General features: G+C 62.9%; 1 protein-coding gene across 2 annotated transcripts in view; it reads left to right on the forward strand.

Annotated features, from left to right (window-relative positions):
• ADGRD1 (adhesion G protein-coupled receptor D1) overlaps window positions 1-15115 on the forward strand; it is a 125766-nt gene that overhangs the window by 85253 nt on the left and 25398 nt on the right. For both annotated transcript variants that reach the window (XM_036106521.2, XM_036106522.2), the window contains one exon: window positions 14166-14269. In XM_036106521.2, the coding sequence (XP_035962414.1) occupies window positions 14166-14269 (104 nt within the window). The remainder of the gene's footprint in view (window positions 1-14165; window positions 14270-15115) is intronic.

A 15115-nucleotide genomic window follows, 5' to 3' on the forward strand; every position in this document is an offset into this window, starting at 1 on the left:
TCAGGTTCCCTGAGGCAGCACCGTGCAAGCCCTGGGTCCTTCCCAAGGGTCCGCATGCGGAAGGCAGGTGTGCCAGCGTCCTCTGCCTTCAGTCCCGGGCCGTGGAGCCTCTGAGTGGTGCGAGAGTTGGGGGAGAGTCCGGGGCAGCAGGGGGACGTCTGTCCTGCTCTCTAGATGGGGCCACGACCTTCCCTGGAGCCTGGGGTTAAGGGTGGAGGAGGGCCCCTGGTTGGGTTTCTCTGCGTCGGAGTACCACCATTTAATCTGTCAGGCTGCGTGGTCGGCCCTAAGAGCTAGACGTTCATTTCATTGGTTTAAGGCAAGCATGGCTTGGAAGAGAAAAAAAAAGTACTCTTTAAAAATGCAGATGCCCCAGAGTGGGATCTTCTCAACTATTATTAGTCCCTGACCCCTGCGTGTGAATGACTTGATTGGCTTCTAGACTCCAGTGGAACTTGAATTTCTGTGCAGAGGGCAGGAGGTTGGGGAGGAGACAGGGGTTGGTCCAGGGATCTCCCAAGGCCCCTGGAAAGCCAGGCCCCTGTAGAGACACATTTCGTTTCATCCCAAACTATGTTTTAGAAATTGAAAAATCTTATTTATAACTCTGAGTTTTTGGGTCCTCTTGAAGAGTCCGTGGGTTTGGTGATGCTGGGCTGCACAGAACAGGGAGTCAGAGGCTCCCCCCTTCCGCAGAGCTGTGCCCCCCCATGGGGGCAGGTGCCCTGAGCTCCCACGCGGTCACGACCCCTCTGCTGGCCAGACCTGCTCCACCATGTCCCTCCCTTGGCACGTCTACTCCGTGGGGCCCGTCTCTTTCCGCACAGACCCCCTGCCCTGGGTTCCGTGGTCCAGGGCACCGCAGCACCTGCCACGTGTAGGACTGTGGAGTCTTGTCTGGTGTGGCATGACTCCTGGTGGCCCCAGGGTCATCACCTAAGCGTCGATTTCTCATCCACTGCCATTCAACAAGTACTTATCGGCACCTACCCCAGAGGTTCAGCTGTAAATAAGAAAAGCAATGACGTTTTGCTTTTGAGTTTATATTCCAGTGGGAAAGACAGGTAACAGATTAGCAAACAAATGGGTGGTGTGGTCAGGGGAGCAGCAGAGGAGAATGTTCCAGGCCAAGGAACAGCAGGTGCAGATGCCGGAGGCAGGACGGGGCTTGCGGTGTCCCGGGCGGAGGCCGCGGGCGCGGAAGGCTCCGGGTGGAGGTGGCAAGCAGAGGAGGCTCCTTCATCTGCAGCCCGTGCCGTGGGTCTTGCGTCTGGCCTGTGAATTGCTTATGTAGACTCCAGAGGGGAGTTCCAGGCTACCCCAGGAGGATGGGGAGCGGCATCGCCTGCCCCTTGCGCTCCCCACGCAGACACACCAGCACCATGCACAGGTTGGAGCTGGGCTGGTCCCCTTTGCTCTGTTGGTGATGAAGCTCCGGGGGATGGGGCTGTGCCGACGTCCCAGGGCCCGTCACTGGGAGTCGCCAAGGGGAGTCCTGGCCACACGTGGAACGGAACTGGGCACCTACAGGTCAGGAGTCTCTCAAGCGAGAGCATTCAGAGCTTTGGACGTGTGGTGCTGTGTCGGGCTTGAGGGGCACGAGCCATCGGCTTGCTTGGTGGCCCGTGGGGTACATCTGTGTCCAGGCAGCCGTGACCCCCAGCTGGTCCCAGCGGGAGGGACGTGTGGGCAGCAGCTGCCCCTCAGGTGATGGGCACCCCTTCCTGTCTGGTTCCCGCCCCCGGGCCCTCTGTCACCCCCTTTCTCTCCTGTCCCCCTACTCTTCTGCCCGGTGCTGCCCGAGTCTGGCTTTGCACCGTTAGCTGCAGGGAGGTCAGGGTGGTGGGCCAGTGCCAGCGGTGTGGGGACAGTGAGGTGGGATGGAGTAGACAGTCCCAGAGGGCCCCGAAGTTACCTGGGCTGCATGGGGCGCCCTCCGAAATCCCACCCGTTCCAGGTCTCTCCCCGTCCCCTCTTGTCCCTGTTCTGCACAGACATCTGTCACCAGGGGTCAGGCTGGGGGAGTTGGGGACACCACCGCCGTGAGGCTCATGCCTCCGTCTCTGCCTGTCGTGCCAGGGCCTCAGCCCACGTGCCTCCGTGTGTCCCTCTGGGCGCCACGTGGGAGTCAGCGACCCGCCTTAGCTGTTCCAGCGGGAAAGGCTGTGACCCGCAGGACGTATGTGCCAGTAGGGGGGGGACAGGCCGAGGGTGCAGTGGCCGAGACAGCGAGGCCCAGAGAGGGGGATGGTCTGGGGTCAGTCATTCATCCAGCAACGAAGCATTGGATTCGAGGTGACGACCCCAGGCCTCTAAGGCACCGCTTTGGGCCTTGGGAGCAAAGCAGCTGACACGTGACAGTGCGTGGGACCCCAAGCGAGGAGCAGGCGCTCCGCACTTGAGAGCGCGCTCTGCCCTGTGGCGGCGGGGGTGCGTGGAAGCCACGGGGGCGGGGCGAGGAAGGGCGCGGCCCCCAGGGCCTTCCCGAGGCGGTGCCGGTGAGCGACCTCAGGGAGGAGGGCGCAGCCTCACGGGCCTGGGAGGAAGGAGCAGGGGCACACAGCGGCAAGGGGCCAGGGGGCTCTCGGGAGAGGTACTGGGGCTCAAAGCCGGAGCTTCAGACCCAAACGTTGGGGGCAGAGAGGCTGTCATGGATGTGGGGGAGCAGACCGCCTATGAGCGCCGGTGCGGGCAGGACCAGCATCCTCCCGTCGCTGGTGAGCGCAGGGGGACTTGCCCAAGGTCACCTGGGGACGGAGCCCAGCTTCGGCTCTGCTCTCCAGATCCTAAAGCTGGGGCTGGTGCCGAGCCTCCAGATGGTCCTCTGGGTCCTTTGCACACAGAGAACGAGGTCCACGCTGTGGGCTCTGCAACGTGGAAGGGGCTGCTGGGTGGTGGATGTGGGCAGGAAGTTGGGTTTGGGATGTTGGTGGGACAGGGAGGAAGGGAGGCAGCTCAGTCCAGGAAGCTAAAAAAAACCAGTCACAGAGCATTTATGATGCAAATCTGTCAGCGTTCCATGTAGGTGACACCAGATTTGGACAGTCTGTGGGTGTCTTCGTGGAAGCAAATCGTATCTACTCATTGACAGGAAAGGTTGATTTGAAAATGATTCAAAATTACCATGCTAAAAATGAACGTTCTCAGGAATATTTAAACAAAGACGGCAGTTATCACAAGTAGATGCCGAATCTGAGGCTCAGTTCATTTAGTGAGAACAGCCAGAATGGCTTCCCCCATCCTCCCCAGTGCTCTGGGAGGGGCTGTCCTGGTCCAGGGTCTCTCCTCGGAGCTCACAGCTGCACTCCCCTTCCCTCCGCGGGTCTGCCCTGGCCCGCACCCCAGCGGGGCCGCTGTGGAACCCCTCTGCATGGAGCCTGGGGTGGCTGGGCTGGGATGTGGAGGGATGTCCCAGGCCTCGCTCTGCTCGCTCTTCTCTGTGGGAGGGAGTGTGATATGGGCCCCCCCGCCAGTCGGCAGCAGTGAGGGGCTCAGCCAACCACAACCCCAGGGTGGGGGACACCACGCTTTACACTCCTGCTACAGAGAGTGGGAAATAGGCCTGGACCTCCTCCCACCGAGTGCTGACCCCACAGGGTCCCCCGGCGGCTGGTTCGTGGGGCCCCCTTGACCCAGAGCACCGGTCACCCCAGCTGTGGCCAGCCGGCTCTCGTGGTCATTACTCCATCTGACCCTAATTTCTTCTTCTGTTAGGAACCGTTTCCGTTAACGTGGTAGCTGATACGCGTAGGTTTTAAGTGGGAGGTGGTGGGAAGGGTAGTGAGTGGAAGGCAGTGTCTCCCACCATCTTCTGCTCTCCTGCCGCCGTCCCCTGCGATGACACCTATTCCAGGGTCTCCCCTCCTCCCGGAAATGTTCCCCTCTCCACACGGGGTGGTGCCACGCTGTAAGCAGGGCTAGGGGCCCCCCTCCCGTGTGCAGTGTGTCCCCTTGCACATCCACGCCCCTGCCTCGTCCTGGCCACACCTGCTGCCCCCTCGAGGCTGGGAGCCTTGGCCCTCAGGGGGCTTGGCTGGTCACCTGCTGCTGGGCACTACGCTGGCTCCCGTCCGCGGCTAGTTCCGGCAGGGGACCTGGGGGCACTTACACTGCTCTCTGGGGACCCTGTTCCAAGGTACACCTCCAGCAGTGGACAGGGACAAGTAACTCTGTTGTCAGCGTAAATCACAAAAACACGGCTCCACCACTGGGGGCTTCTAACTCCCTGGGGTAAGTACGTTTCAGAGCCCGTGCACTGATGCCCGTGGATCTGGGGCCCCATCATGACCAGGTGTGCCAGCCGGACACCTCTCCGAAACTCACTTTCTGCACCTTTAAAATTTGTGAACCCCGGGCCCCTGGGTGGCTCAGTCGGTTAAGCGTCTGTCTTCGGCTCAGGTCATGATCCCAGGGTCCTGGGATTGAGTCCCACATCGGGTTCCCTGCTGAGCAGGGAGTCTGCTTCTCCCCTGCCTGCCAGTCCCCCTGCTTGTGCTTGCGCGCTCTCTCTGTAGCTCTCTGTGTCAAATAAATAAAATCTTTAAAAAATTTTTTTAAAAATTTCGTGAACCCAAATTGAGTAAGAATCCTAAGAAATTAGTTTTCTCCTATTGGATAAAATTATCTTTAGGTTAATTTTGGAACAGTATGTTCTGAGAGTAGTCAAGAAAATTGAGGAAGAAAGTAGGAGAGCCTTTGCACGGCATAGAGCAGATCCCCGCGAAGCTCCCGTGGCCAAAACAACGTGGTGTCCACGTAAATCCAGCAAGGCAGACCGTGACTTTTCAGGACACCCATGAGGATCTGCATCATAGAATTCAAAGAATCGGAAAGCCAGATAATGTGTAAGAGTGTAAAGTAAAATGCTATTACAACCCGATTTGTCATGGACGCCACAGAACAACGAAGTGTTAGCGAGCCTAACGCTGTGGGCGCGTGGGCTCCGAGACCTCCACACCGAGGAGGACAGCGTGCCTCCGGCCTCCGTGTTAATGGAATGATTCCGTTAAGAGCTAACGAGCTGTCGTTAGAGTGGATTGTAACGGCGCCCGCTGACCTGGAGGGGTCTCCAGGGCCCTGCCACGTGGAAAGGGCAGGTTGCAGAGTAAAGTACAAACATCCCAGCTTTTCCTTTTTTAAGGTTTTATTTATTCATTTTAGAGAGAGAGCGCGCATACGCAGGGATGGGCAGAGGGAGAAAGAATCTCAAGCAGGCTCTGTGCTGAGTGCAGAGCCTCATGCGGGGTCGACCTCACGACCCTGAGATCACGACCTGAGCTGAAATCAAGAGTCGGACGCTTAACCGGCTGAGCCCCCCAGGCGCCCCAAACACCTCATCTTTATGAAACCCTGTGAGGCCCCCTACATGAGGTCACGTCGCGGTGTGTGATCCGGAGACAGGTACCAAGGTGCCGTCCGGGCTGTTGGCAGGTCGGGAGACACTGGACTGAAGCTGGCCAGCTGTGTCCCCGTGCATGCATCCGCGTGGTGGCATTAGGTAACGAGATGGCATAATAAAAGGAGCAGCTCGAAGAGGCGGTTTGTAAGCTCTGCTCTCAGGGGTGCGGGCTTTGGGAGTGCGTCTGGTTCCCTGCTTCTCCACGCCCAGCAGCCTGGAGCGGGCGCTGGGCAGAGGCCGCGTGAGGCTGTGCAGCGTGAACCGTGCATGGGTGAGTAGGTCCGCTCTGCAGGAGAGGAGCTCAGGGAGACCAGGGAGCCCTCTCTCTGGACGCCAGGACGCCAAGTGCGCCCACGCGAGGGTTGAGGCTGGCTCACGCCGGCCTGTTCTCGAGGGGCCAGGGCAGGAGGCAGGCACTGGAATTGCCATCTCTCAGGACTGGCCGGCAGGGGCACTGGGGACCGAGGAACGGGGTCCGCAGTGCTGGATGCTGCGGTGGGCTGGCCCAGCCAGACCCAGGAAGGGGTGGGGCTCGGACTACCCCGGCCCCTTCGGGAGCCACCACGGCCCCGTGGCCGACCTAGAGATGGGATTCCTGGGAAGGGACATTGGAACCGACAGACTAGGAGGGGTGAGGGGCTGACGTGATGGAAGCCGTAGAGACGAGTCAGTTCCACCTGCTTCCGGGACCCCCACCCAAGGTTCACATTCCAGGGGGACGGTCTGGTTGTCTGTACCATGGTGGGCACAGCCCCTGAGCTGGCGGAACTGGAGGCCCCCTCAGTGCGCTGCCTCCACATGCAGCCACTCCGCTGCTTGCCTCCTGCAGGCCCCCTCGCCCCTGCTTGCCTCCTGCAGGCCCCCTCGCCCCTGCTTGCCTCCTCCAGCGGGTCCCCTCGCCCCTGCTTGCCTCCTGCAGGCCCCCTCGCCCCTGCTTGCCTCCTCCAGCGGGTCCCCTCGCCCCTGCTTGCCTCCTGCAGGCCCCCTCGCCCCTGCTTGCCTCCTCCAGCGGGTCCCCTCGCCCCTGCTTGCCTCCTGCAGGCCCCCTCGCCCCTGCTTGCCTCCTCCAGCGGGTCCCCTCGCCCCTGCTTGCCTCCTGCAGGCCCCCTCGCCCCTGCTTGCCTCCTCCAGCGGGTCCCCTCGCCCCTGCTTGCCTCCTCCAGCGGGTCCCCTCGCCCCTGCTTGCCTCCTCCAGTGGGTCCCCTCGCCCCTGCTTGCCTCCTCCAGTGGGTCCCCTGGGAGCGGCCCAGGAGGAGCATCTGTGCTGGGCAGGGAGCAGCGGGAGGACTGTGCCAGGACAGGGCACCTGGGAAAGCCAGTCTCCAGGAAGCCCCTGGCCTTCGCCGGCGCAGACTCGGGAGGAGGGGGTTATGGCGAAAGAGCAGCTCAGTAAGATCCACAGACCCCAGTCTGGAGGCTGGCCAGTCCACATGATTCCTTTAGCCCATCTGTCAATATTTCAAAAGTCAGAGAAATTATCTAAAATTTTGGATTTTGGTTTTCTTAAAAAAAAAGTCTGACCCTGGAGCTTCCTGCCCAAGCAGCTGCTGCCCCCAGCAGGCCGGGGCGGGGGCTGCACTTTCCCGCGTCACCTCCTCCGCCCTCCGCCGGCCTCCGCCTTCTCATGGGGGCACCACTGTTCCGCTCCTTGGAAGACAGCAGAGCCTTTCTTGCTCTTTCCTAGGGTGGGAAAATGACATACCCACGACACGGGGCTTTGGAAAACACGGAAGATAGAAGTATTTCCTTCTGGAACAAGAGTTCCACTTGGATATGATGTGTGCAGGCTCCCAGCTGGCCTCATGAATTTATGTAAAATGCCTCCCCGGAGGCCTCGGAGTCTGTGGTCTGTGACTCAGAGGAGCCCATGTTCCGAAGCAAACTGCAGGCTTTTCTGGGCATTTCTAAATCTAGCCCCAGGGTGGGGAAGGAAGGGCACCGCGGGGGCACACCTCCTGAGGCCAGAGCAGCGGGGCGAGTGTGCACGCCTGTGTGTGCACGCCTGTGTGGGGGGGGTCTCGCCTCCCCAGCTCCCCGATCCCTCAGGGCCCCCTCGTGCACCCCGGGCCCGGGGCTACAGGGCCCGCGCTCAGCAGCCACCCGCCAGGTGCCGCTGCCTGAAGCCACTGAGCCGGCTCTGGCCGCCGGGGAGGGCGCGGGTGGCGGCAGCACCAGCACCTAATTGCAGGGCGTGGCTGGGGCTGCTGGGGTGCCCCCCCGGAGCTGTGTCTCCCTTGTACCTGTCACTCCAGCAACTTCTGAGGAGCACCTACTGCGTGTGGCCCGACCCAGTCGCTGGGGTGCATTCAGCAGTGGCCCCACCCTGCCCCCCGGTCAGCAGACGCTCAGGGTCCCTGTCCTGAGACACCGCGTGGCCTTCCGCAAGTGCCTGCCCTGAGCCTCAGCTTCCCCACCTGTGACTTCCCCTGAGTACTGGGCTCTGAGCACCCAGCCCCAAGAACTGAGCTTCGAGCACCCAGCCTAGCTGAGGTGACAGTGTCTTCCAAACCAGCGTGAGGGAGCCCAGGGTGACCCGGTGGCCCGAGGAGCTTGGTGACGTCCCAGAAGAGCAGGACGGGGCTGGGGTGCAGCAGGCCTGAGTCAGGACTGAGCCTCCCCGCGCAGTCCAGCCCCTTTGCATTCATTCTTTTGAGGGATGGTGGTGTCCTGGGCCCCTGGGGGACCTGTCTCCTTGTTGATGGTGCTCCCGCCCCCTCCCTCCCGTGCCCCTTCCCCTCTCCCCCTACCCCCGTCCCATCCCCTCCCCTTCCCCTCGCATCCTCCCCCCCCCCCCCCCCCCGCCTGTCCCTCCCAGGCTCCCAGGGCCCTTCCCCCTGGTGGCCTTCCTGCGTCTCTGGGGCGCTGGGCCCCTGGCGGCAGCCCCGTCTCTCCCCTCAGGACCCAGTCATGCAGGGAGACCCCTGTGCTCACCCGGGATGTGTGGAAACAGGCCTCGGAGGTGGGATGGGAACATGAGGGAGAAACCCCCCACTCGGGAGGCAGCTGCTGGCTGGGTGCTGTTGGGCGCTCAGCTTTTCCACCGGGCGGCCGGGCCCTGCAGTCCTGGAGACGCAGTTGGTGCCCCGGTGCCCTGCTGGAGCCGGGTCCCCTCCTCCCACCAGCCCCAGCTTCCTCAGGGAGAGCAGCCATTGCCTCATGCACTGTAGGCTCTCCTGCAGGGGTCCGGCCCGCTGGGGCTCTGGCAGGAGACTGCGGAGAGGGCATGAGCTGGGCTGCCCTGCAGAGGGACGCTGACCGCTGACCTGACCGTGGCCTCAGGAGCCTCTGCTGCCCAGGCTGGGGTGGGGACGCGCGGCGCTGGTGGGGGGAGCAGGCGTGTCTCCATCCGGGAGGGTCGGGAGGGTCGGATGTGAGGGACAGGAGGCCAGGAGCTGGCACGGGGTCGGGGCGGGCGCCTCTGGGCTGCCAGGCTGAGCGGGAGACGGAGGCTGTGATGCGAGAGGCTCGTGCGCTCACGCTGTGTTGTCGGAAGCATCGTGACTCTGCACCGTGGTGGGTGGAGCCGAGGGGGAGAGGCGGGGCCCTGTGAGAAGCTGCCCAGCCCGCAGGGGAGCCAGGGGCCCTGCAGGAGCCAGAGGGCTCTTCCCAGGCCTGTGCCGGCCCCTGTCCTGCAGGTGACACACACGTGTGGGGGAGCAGAGGGGGAGCCCCAGGCCGGCCCCTCGCCCGGCTCCCCTCGCCCTGCGCATGCGGCCCCTGTTCCTGCCACAGCGGGTAGCACAGGGGAGAGACCGTCTGCACCTTCCAAACCCGGTCACTGCGTCTTCCAGGTGGTCCCGCCTCAGCGCACAGACCTGCACCGGGGCCGCTGATGGCTCCCCACTCCGTTGGCAGGCGGTCAGGAAACGTCTGTGTGTGTGAGCACGTCTCCATGGCGGGGTTGCCGGTCAGACAGCGTGCAGTTTTTAAACGTGCACAAAGGCTCACAGCTACGTGTGGGGCCTGCGCCAGCCCACCTCCTGCGGCGGGTGGAGGCTGCGGGTCAGGCCCACGTCTCCCCACCGTACATGCCTCCCCCAGCAGCACATACATGCTTTGCAGCAGGGTTGAAGTAGCCCCTGCCGCCGCCTCCCACCCCCTGCCCCACGTGTAAAGCCGGGGATCACACACCTTCCAGCTCCCAGCCCCGGCACCGGCCTCAGGGACCTGGCCGTGGGCTCCCTGCCTCCCGTGGCGTGGCTGCCCAGGGCGGGCGCAGCAGGGACCTGATCCTCCAGGCCCCAGTTGTGTTGGGGCTGGGCCTTTGCTCTCAGGCCCACCCCGTCCCCCTGCTGGGGTCTGCACCCCAGAGGCTGACCTCTGCTGGCCCGGGTCCGGTCAGCTGGGGCTCTGGCAGGAGACTGGGGAGAGGGCATGAGGCCTGGTGCCCCCTTCCCTCACTGTGCCGCAGACAGCTTTCCCGGCAGTGGCCATGTCTCCTCCGGCCCCTGGTCCAGCTTTTCGCAGTGACCATGGGCCGCGGGCTAGGCCCTCCGCCAGGGGAGGGGCTCCTGTCCTGATCCCCGCCTGGCTTGCTCCTTCAGCTCCGTGGCACCTCCCCTCCCCTGTGTTAACACTTCTCTGCATGAAATGTCCCGCTCTTTGCAGGGCTGCAGTGCTGTCTGCACGGAACCAGCTGAGAGCCCGGGGGTGGGTGCCCTGGGGAACAGGCGGTGACCGGTCCAGTGCTCCGCCCCCAGCTCACCCCTTTAATGAGGTCGCTGGTCTGACCTCGGCAAGTCACGGGTGTCTTAAAGACACCGGAGCCACGTCTCTGTGCAGGGCGTGGGGATGTGGGTGGGAGAGCCCACCCGATGCAGGCCCATGGGCGTCGGTTCTGACCCCAGCAGTGCCCCTCCGCCGGCCAGGGAGCTCGTTTCTGCCTGTCCTCGGGGCTGTGGACTCGATCCCATCCCTGGAACGGGACACGCGCCTACAGCCCGGACTCCATGCAGGGGGCTGCTGGCTGTGTGTTCCCGCAGAGCTACGCCTGGTGGAGCCCAGGGACCGTCCCCGAACCCTGGAGGCCCACGGAGCCACGTGCTCCTGCTGTCCATGGGCTGAACGAAGGTGTATGGCTCAGCCGGGGTCAGAGAGCTGGTTCGGGGGTGCTGGCTCATGAGAGCCTGGATTCTGGCAGCCGGGAGACCGGACGTCGGGGAAGAGCCACGTGGGTGGGGAAGAGCCACTTGGGTGGGGAAGAGCCACGTGGGTCAGGAGCAGCGAAGGGCTGAGTGTGTGCGCAGCCGGGGGCGCCCCGCTTGTCCTGCACTCTGCTCAGCCTTAGGCTCCCTTGACAACTGGCCTCCCAGCCAGTCCGGCTGACGAGAGACGGGCATTGGTGTGATGCCGCTCTGCTGTCCGCCAGGCGCTCCTGCCCTTGGCTGAGTCCCCTCCGTGTCCCCTGCTCCAGCGGCAGTCTCCCTGCCCCGCTCTGCTCCCGTCCCCTCCTCCCCGGACCTTCCTGCCCCACAGGGGTGGAGGCTGTGTCCGTTCCTCGGGGTGCCTCATGGCTTTGGTTTCTAGGGACTCCCACACCTAGTGACCCGAGTCCCACGTCGAAGCCCGTCCACTGAGTCACTGGGAGGGTCCTGCTTTCCTGTCTGGACCCCGTGACAGGGTGACCAGGTGGTGAAGCAGAGATGCAGGGCCGAGGGAAGGAGTGTGGCTCTTATCTGGGGCGGGGCCATGGAGGCAGTGAGCTGGGGTGATGACCTGGCCATGGAGACTGGGCTGAGGGTGGCCCTGATGCGCTGGGGGGCAGGGAGGGGCCGGGGGGGGCCGCAGGTGGGCGCTCTGGGAATTGAGGAGAAGGAGAGGGTACGAGGTCTGGGCTAGCAGAGGAACCAACAGCACTCTGGGGTGCATGGGCTCCGAGGATGGAGGAGGGACCCAGAGGACCCTCAGATCGGAGGCCTTTGAGAGCTGCCACCCGCATCCCTGTCCTCTGCACTGTGGTCCCTGTTTGTTTCCGTCTCGGCCTATCCAAGCAGGAGCTGGCGACCTTGTTTACTCACCCGTGCATTCTCTTGCTTCCCCCCTGCAGTGTGAGCGTTGTGCTTGGTACACAGTGGTGCTCAGTGCATGCTTGTTGCAGATGGGAGCACGGGCCAGGGCCCAGTGCCGCTCCTGGCCGTGCGGTCTCCCCTTCTGCAGATGAGAACGGCAGTGCCCGCCCACAGGGCTGCGGTAGGACTCACTGCCTGCGTGCAGCAGGCGCCCAGTAAGGGCTGTGACGTTCTTCTGTCTCAACTATCCAGTCTTCCGGTCGGTTGGTGGCGGGCCTGGGTAGCTGTGGGTCCCAGGCTCGGGCTGGACTCCCGTTTATCAGAAGCTCCAGGCGGAGCGGGTGAGCAGAATGGAGGCGGGGATGTCGTGCGCGGCTGGCAGGCTGCAGGGCTCATGCGGGGAAGCTTCTGCCCGGCGCCAGGAGCCTGCCCATCTTCGCCCCTGGGGCCTCCCCCACGTCTGTGAGCGGCAGAGGCAACGTCCTGCTGTCTCTACAAGACAGGCGTGCACGTGCATGTGGATTAGGTACGTCTTCCGTGGAGGACAGTGAGGGAGCCGGGGGAGGAGGCGAGAGCTCCCCCCGCCCCCGGCATTCAGCACACACTGCTGGCGCGAGGGTTCCCAGAGTCGTGGTCGTGAAGCAGTAAGAGTTCCGTCAGAGTGAGCTCTCCATCTCCCGGGAGAAAGATCTAGGTGGCGACGGCGCGCTGTGGAGATTCACAGACCGGGGAGAGGGCGTCCCAGAGGCCAAGGGGTGAAGGTGTCATGGAGCCAGGCACATGCTCGTATTTCCATGGCTATTAAATTCATTTCCACTTGGTGGGGGCTGCCGAGGTGGACCTCAGTTACTGTGAAGAGCTGAGGGTCCGTGATGTGCATAAACCCTTGAATCTGATGCCTCCCTCCTTCTCCAGGCAGAGGCCATTGTGATGGTGACGAGACGTTCCAATTATCTATGATAGCAAAGAAAGAGGACATTCTTGGTTTAATATTAGTGTTTCGTGTGTGGTTTTATTCCCCAAAACATCTTCTCTGTAAGAGCACTTCGAGAACCGTCTCTGGAGGCGGGCACCGCGTCTCCTCTCCTCTTCCAGAGGATGCGAGAAGTGCCGAGGTAAACATCGCTGGCTGTGTGGGTTTTACCTGCAGGATTTCTCACAAGACTTGCACTGCTCGTGTTCCCCTGAAGTCGTTAGAGGGACAGAGAATGCGGCTCTCCCTCACCGTTTCTAACACCGGAGACACCAGTCCAGGGAGCCCTGCTCACAACACGTTGCGGGAGCCAGAGTCTCAGGCCACACGGCGTGGGTGGCGTGAGGAGGTGGCGCCAGGACCACATTCATGTCCACCTTCCCGGGCTGTCTGATGAATCCGAGTGCTGCCGGCCAGCCCATCTGCACAGGGGGAAGCTGGGGGCCCAGATCCTGGGATGTGGCCGAGAATGTTGCTGTAGGAACACAGGGCCCCCGTGCATTCCTCCTGTTTAGGGAAGTCGTGGGCAAACAGGAGGTGACGAATGGGGGCTCGCCCCTCCTGCATCTAGGGCTGCCGGCTCCAGGCTGCTCCTTCCCCGCCTCCATTCGGTCAAGGCTCTGAAGTGTTTTGTAGCCCCTGGGGAGTGAGTTGACCAGCGGTGACTCACAGATCTGGAAGAAATAAAGCCCATTAAGTTGTCCATCCTCGGGCGCAGTCCCGCTGGCTCCCAGATTGCCCTGCGCGATCCACTTACTGTCCCCAGTCTGTGGAGTTGGGGCCTCCCGACGCTCTCAGACATCCTGAGCTGCCTCCTTTTGTTCCTGATTACATCCTGATGAGCGGGCCAGGGGGCGGCCTAGCCGAGGCGAAGGCCCCAGGGTGTCGAGGCCGAGGTTGGAGGGACCTTGATGTCTGGTGTCTGGGGGGGGGGGGGCGATGCGGACATCGGCGATGGGCAGGGGCTCTGAGGCACACACCGCCGGAAGCCTCAGCAGGAAGCACAGCAGCGACCTCTGCAGGGCCGGGCGTGGGGAAGCGGGTCTCCTAGGCACGTGGCTCACAGAGCACGGAGTGTCAAGGAGCCCAGGGTCAAGTGAGTGTGATCTGAGGCTCCAGCTCCCGGAGCTGAATGAGCCACCACTTGGGGTGGTGTTGCTAGGTGAGCTGTGGCTTGTGTCACCGTCCTTCGTGGCTTTGCATCTGATTCGTTTACCAGGTTCCTTTCTGAGCTAGTGGATGTTAGGGATGAGAGCCGACTCTACACGAGCTCTCAGACGGCTCGGCTCGAGTCCCTGGCTCGGCTCTACACACTTGAGACCTGTACATCCAGGGAATCCTCAGGGAGGAGTCGGCCCCTCTCCCAGGTCTTCAACTGCCCTCCTATGGCTCCTGGGTCCGGGTCTAAATCCACCCCAGATGCTGCAGGCTAGACTAGGAGGCACGGCTGGGCGGCAGGAGTGGGGACGGGGTGGGAGGGCAGGAGTTGGGCATCAGCAGGATGGAAGCCGGAGGGGTGGAGGAATCTGAGCGTGGTCCTTCGAGTGGAGCGTTCCAGTGTAAATCCAAGGGCTGACCCAAGGGACCGGACCTCGTCGGTGGTGGTAACAGGGCATCTGGGGGGAGAGGCAGGACCTGCTGATCCCCACCACGTGCACGCCGGGACAGCGGCTCCCTGGGAGTCAGCTGTGCGCCAGCCCTGGGGCCCTCTCCAGCGGGAGCCCGGTCACCTCTGGCCTCCGGGATCTGGACCCGTGCAGACGCGTCTGCTCTGCTTCCCACACAGCTCACACGTGAACACCAGATGGCGCTCTCGTCCATCACGTACATCGGCTGCTCCGTGTCCCTGGTCTGCCTAGTGCTCACGCTGGTCACCTTCGCCATGCTGTCGTGAGTCATCCTCTGCTCTCTCCCGTGTCTGTGTCCGGGGAGGTCTGGTGCTCTCCGGGAAATGTCAGTGCAAGCCTGCCCCACTTCGGTTTCCGGCCCAGTATGTGTCTGGAGGGTCGCGAAGGCCTGGCCTCCTTGAGAACCTGCACGTGGTGCATTCCAGGGGGACAGCTGCTCCAAAGTCACCTTTCATCTTGAGATCTGGGGTGCAGGGAGGGGTTGGGGTGCTAGAGAAGAGAGAGGAGGGAGGCAGGAGGGCACCCTGCTTTAGTCAAGCTGGAAAGTTCTGGAAGGGTCACCAACCCACAGGTTTTCTGGCCCTTGGGCGGGCGAGAGCCAGAACGGAGGACCCCCTACCCGAAGATGACAAAGTCACAGCCCTGTAGGGGGGTTCCCTGGTGTCAGCTGGAGAGGCAGGAAGGCTCTTTCCCAGAGGCCTCCTGCCCCTCCCACTGAAGCCACATGTGGTCAGAGCTCAAGGGAGCCTGTGCATCCCCAGGGGAGGGTGGCAGCTGAGTCCCTCCGTGGCCCTTTCTGAACTGGGATGGAAAACTGAAGTCTGTGTGGACAGATGACTGTAAGGACACACTGGCCACTGCTCAGGGCTGTTGGCCTCACACCGGACGGGATGCTTGGGAGCTTGTCTCCCCTCCCCGTCCTGTGCAGGGGAGGTGAGGCTCTGGGGGTTCCTGCTGGAGCCCAGCACCCCTCCTCACCTGCTCTGGTTCCCTGAGGACACCCGGCACCTGGCCTGGCTGTGACTGTGGGCTCCCGGGGTCGGGGGCTGCAGCACGATCTGCAGGGAGAGGCCCTCAGCTCCCCCAAAACTCCAGGGACTGTGGGGGG

Source organism: Halichoerus grypus, chromosome 13 (genome assembly GCF_964656455.1).
Source record: "Halichoerus grypus chromosome 13, mHalGry1.hap1.1, whole genome shotgun sequence".
NCBI classification, from domain to species: domain Eukaryota; kingdom Metazoa; phylum Chordata; class Mammalia; order Carnivora; family Phocidae; genus Halichoerus; species Halichoerus grypus.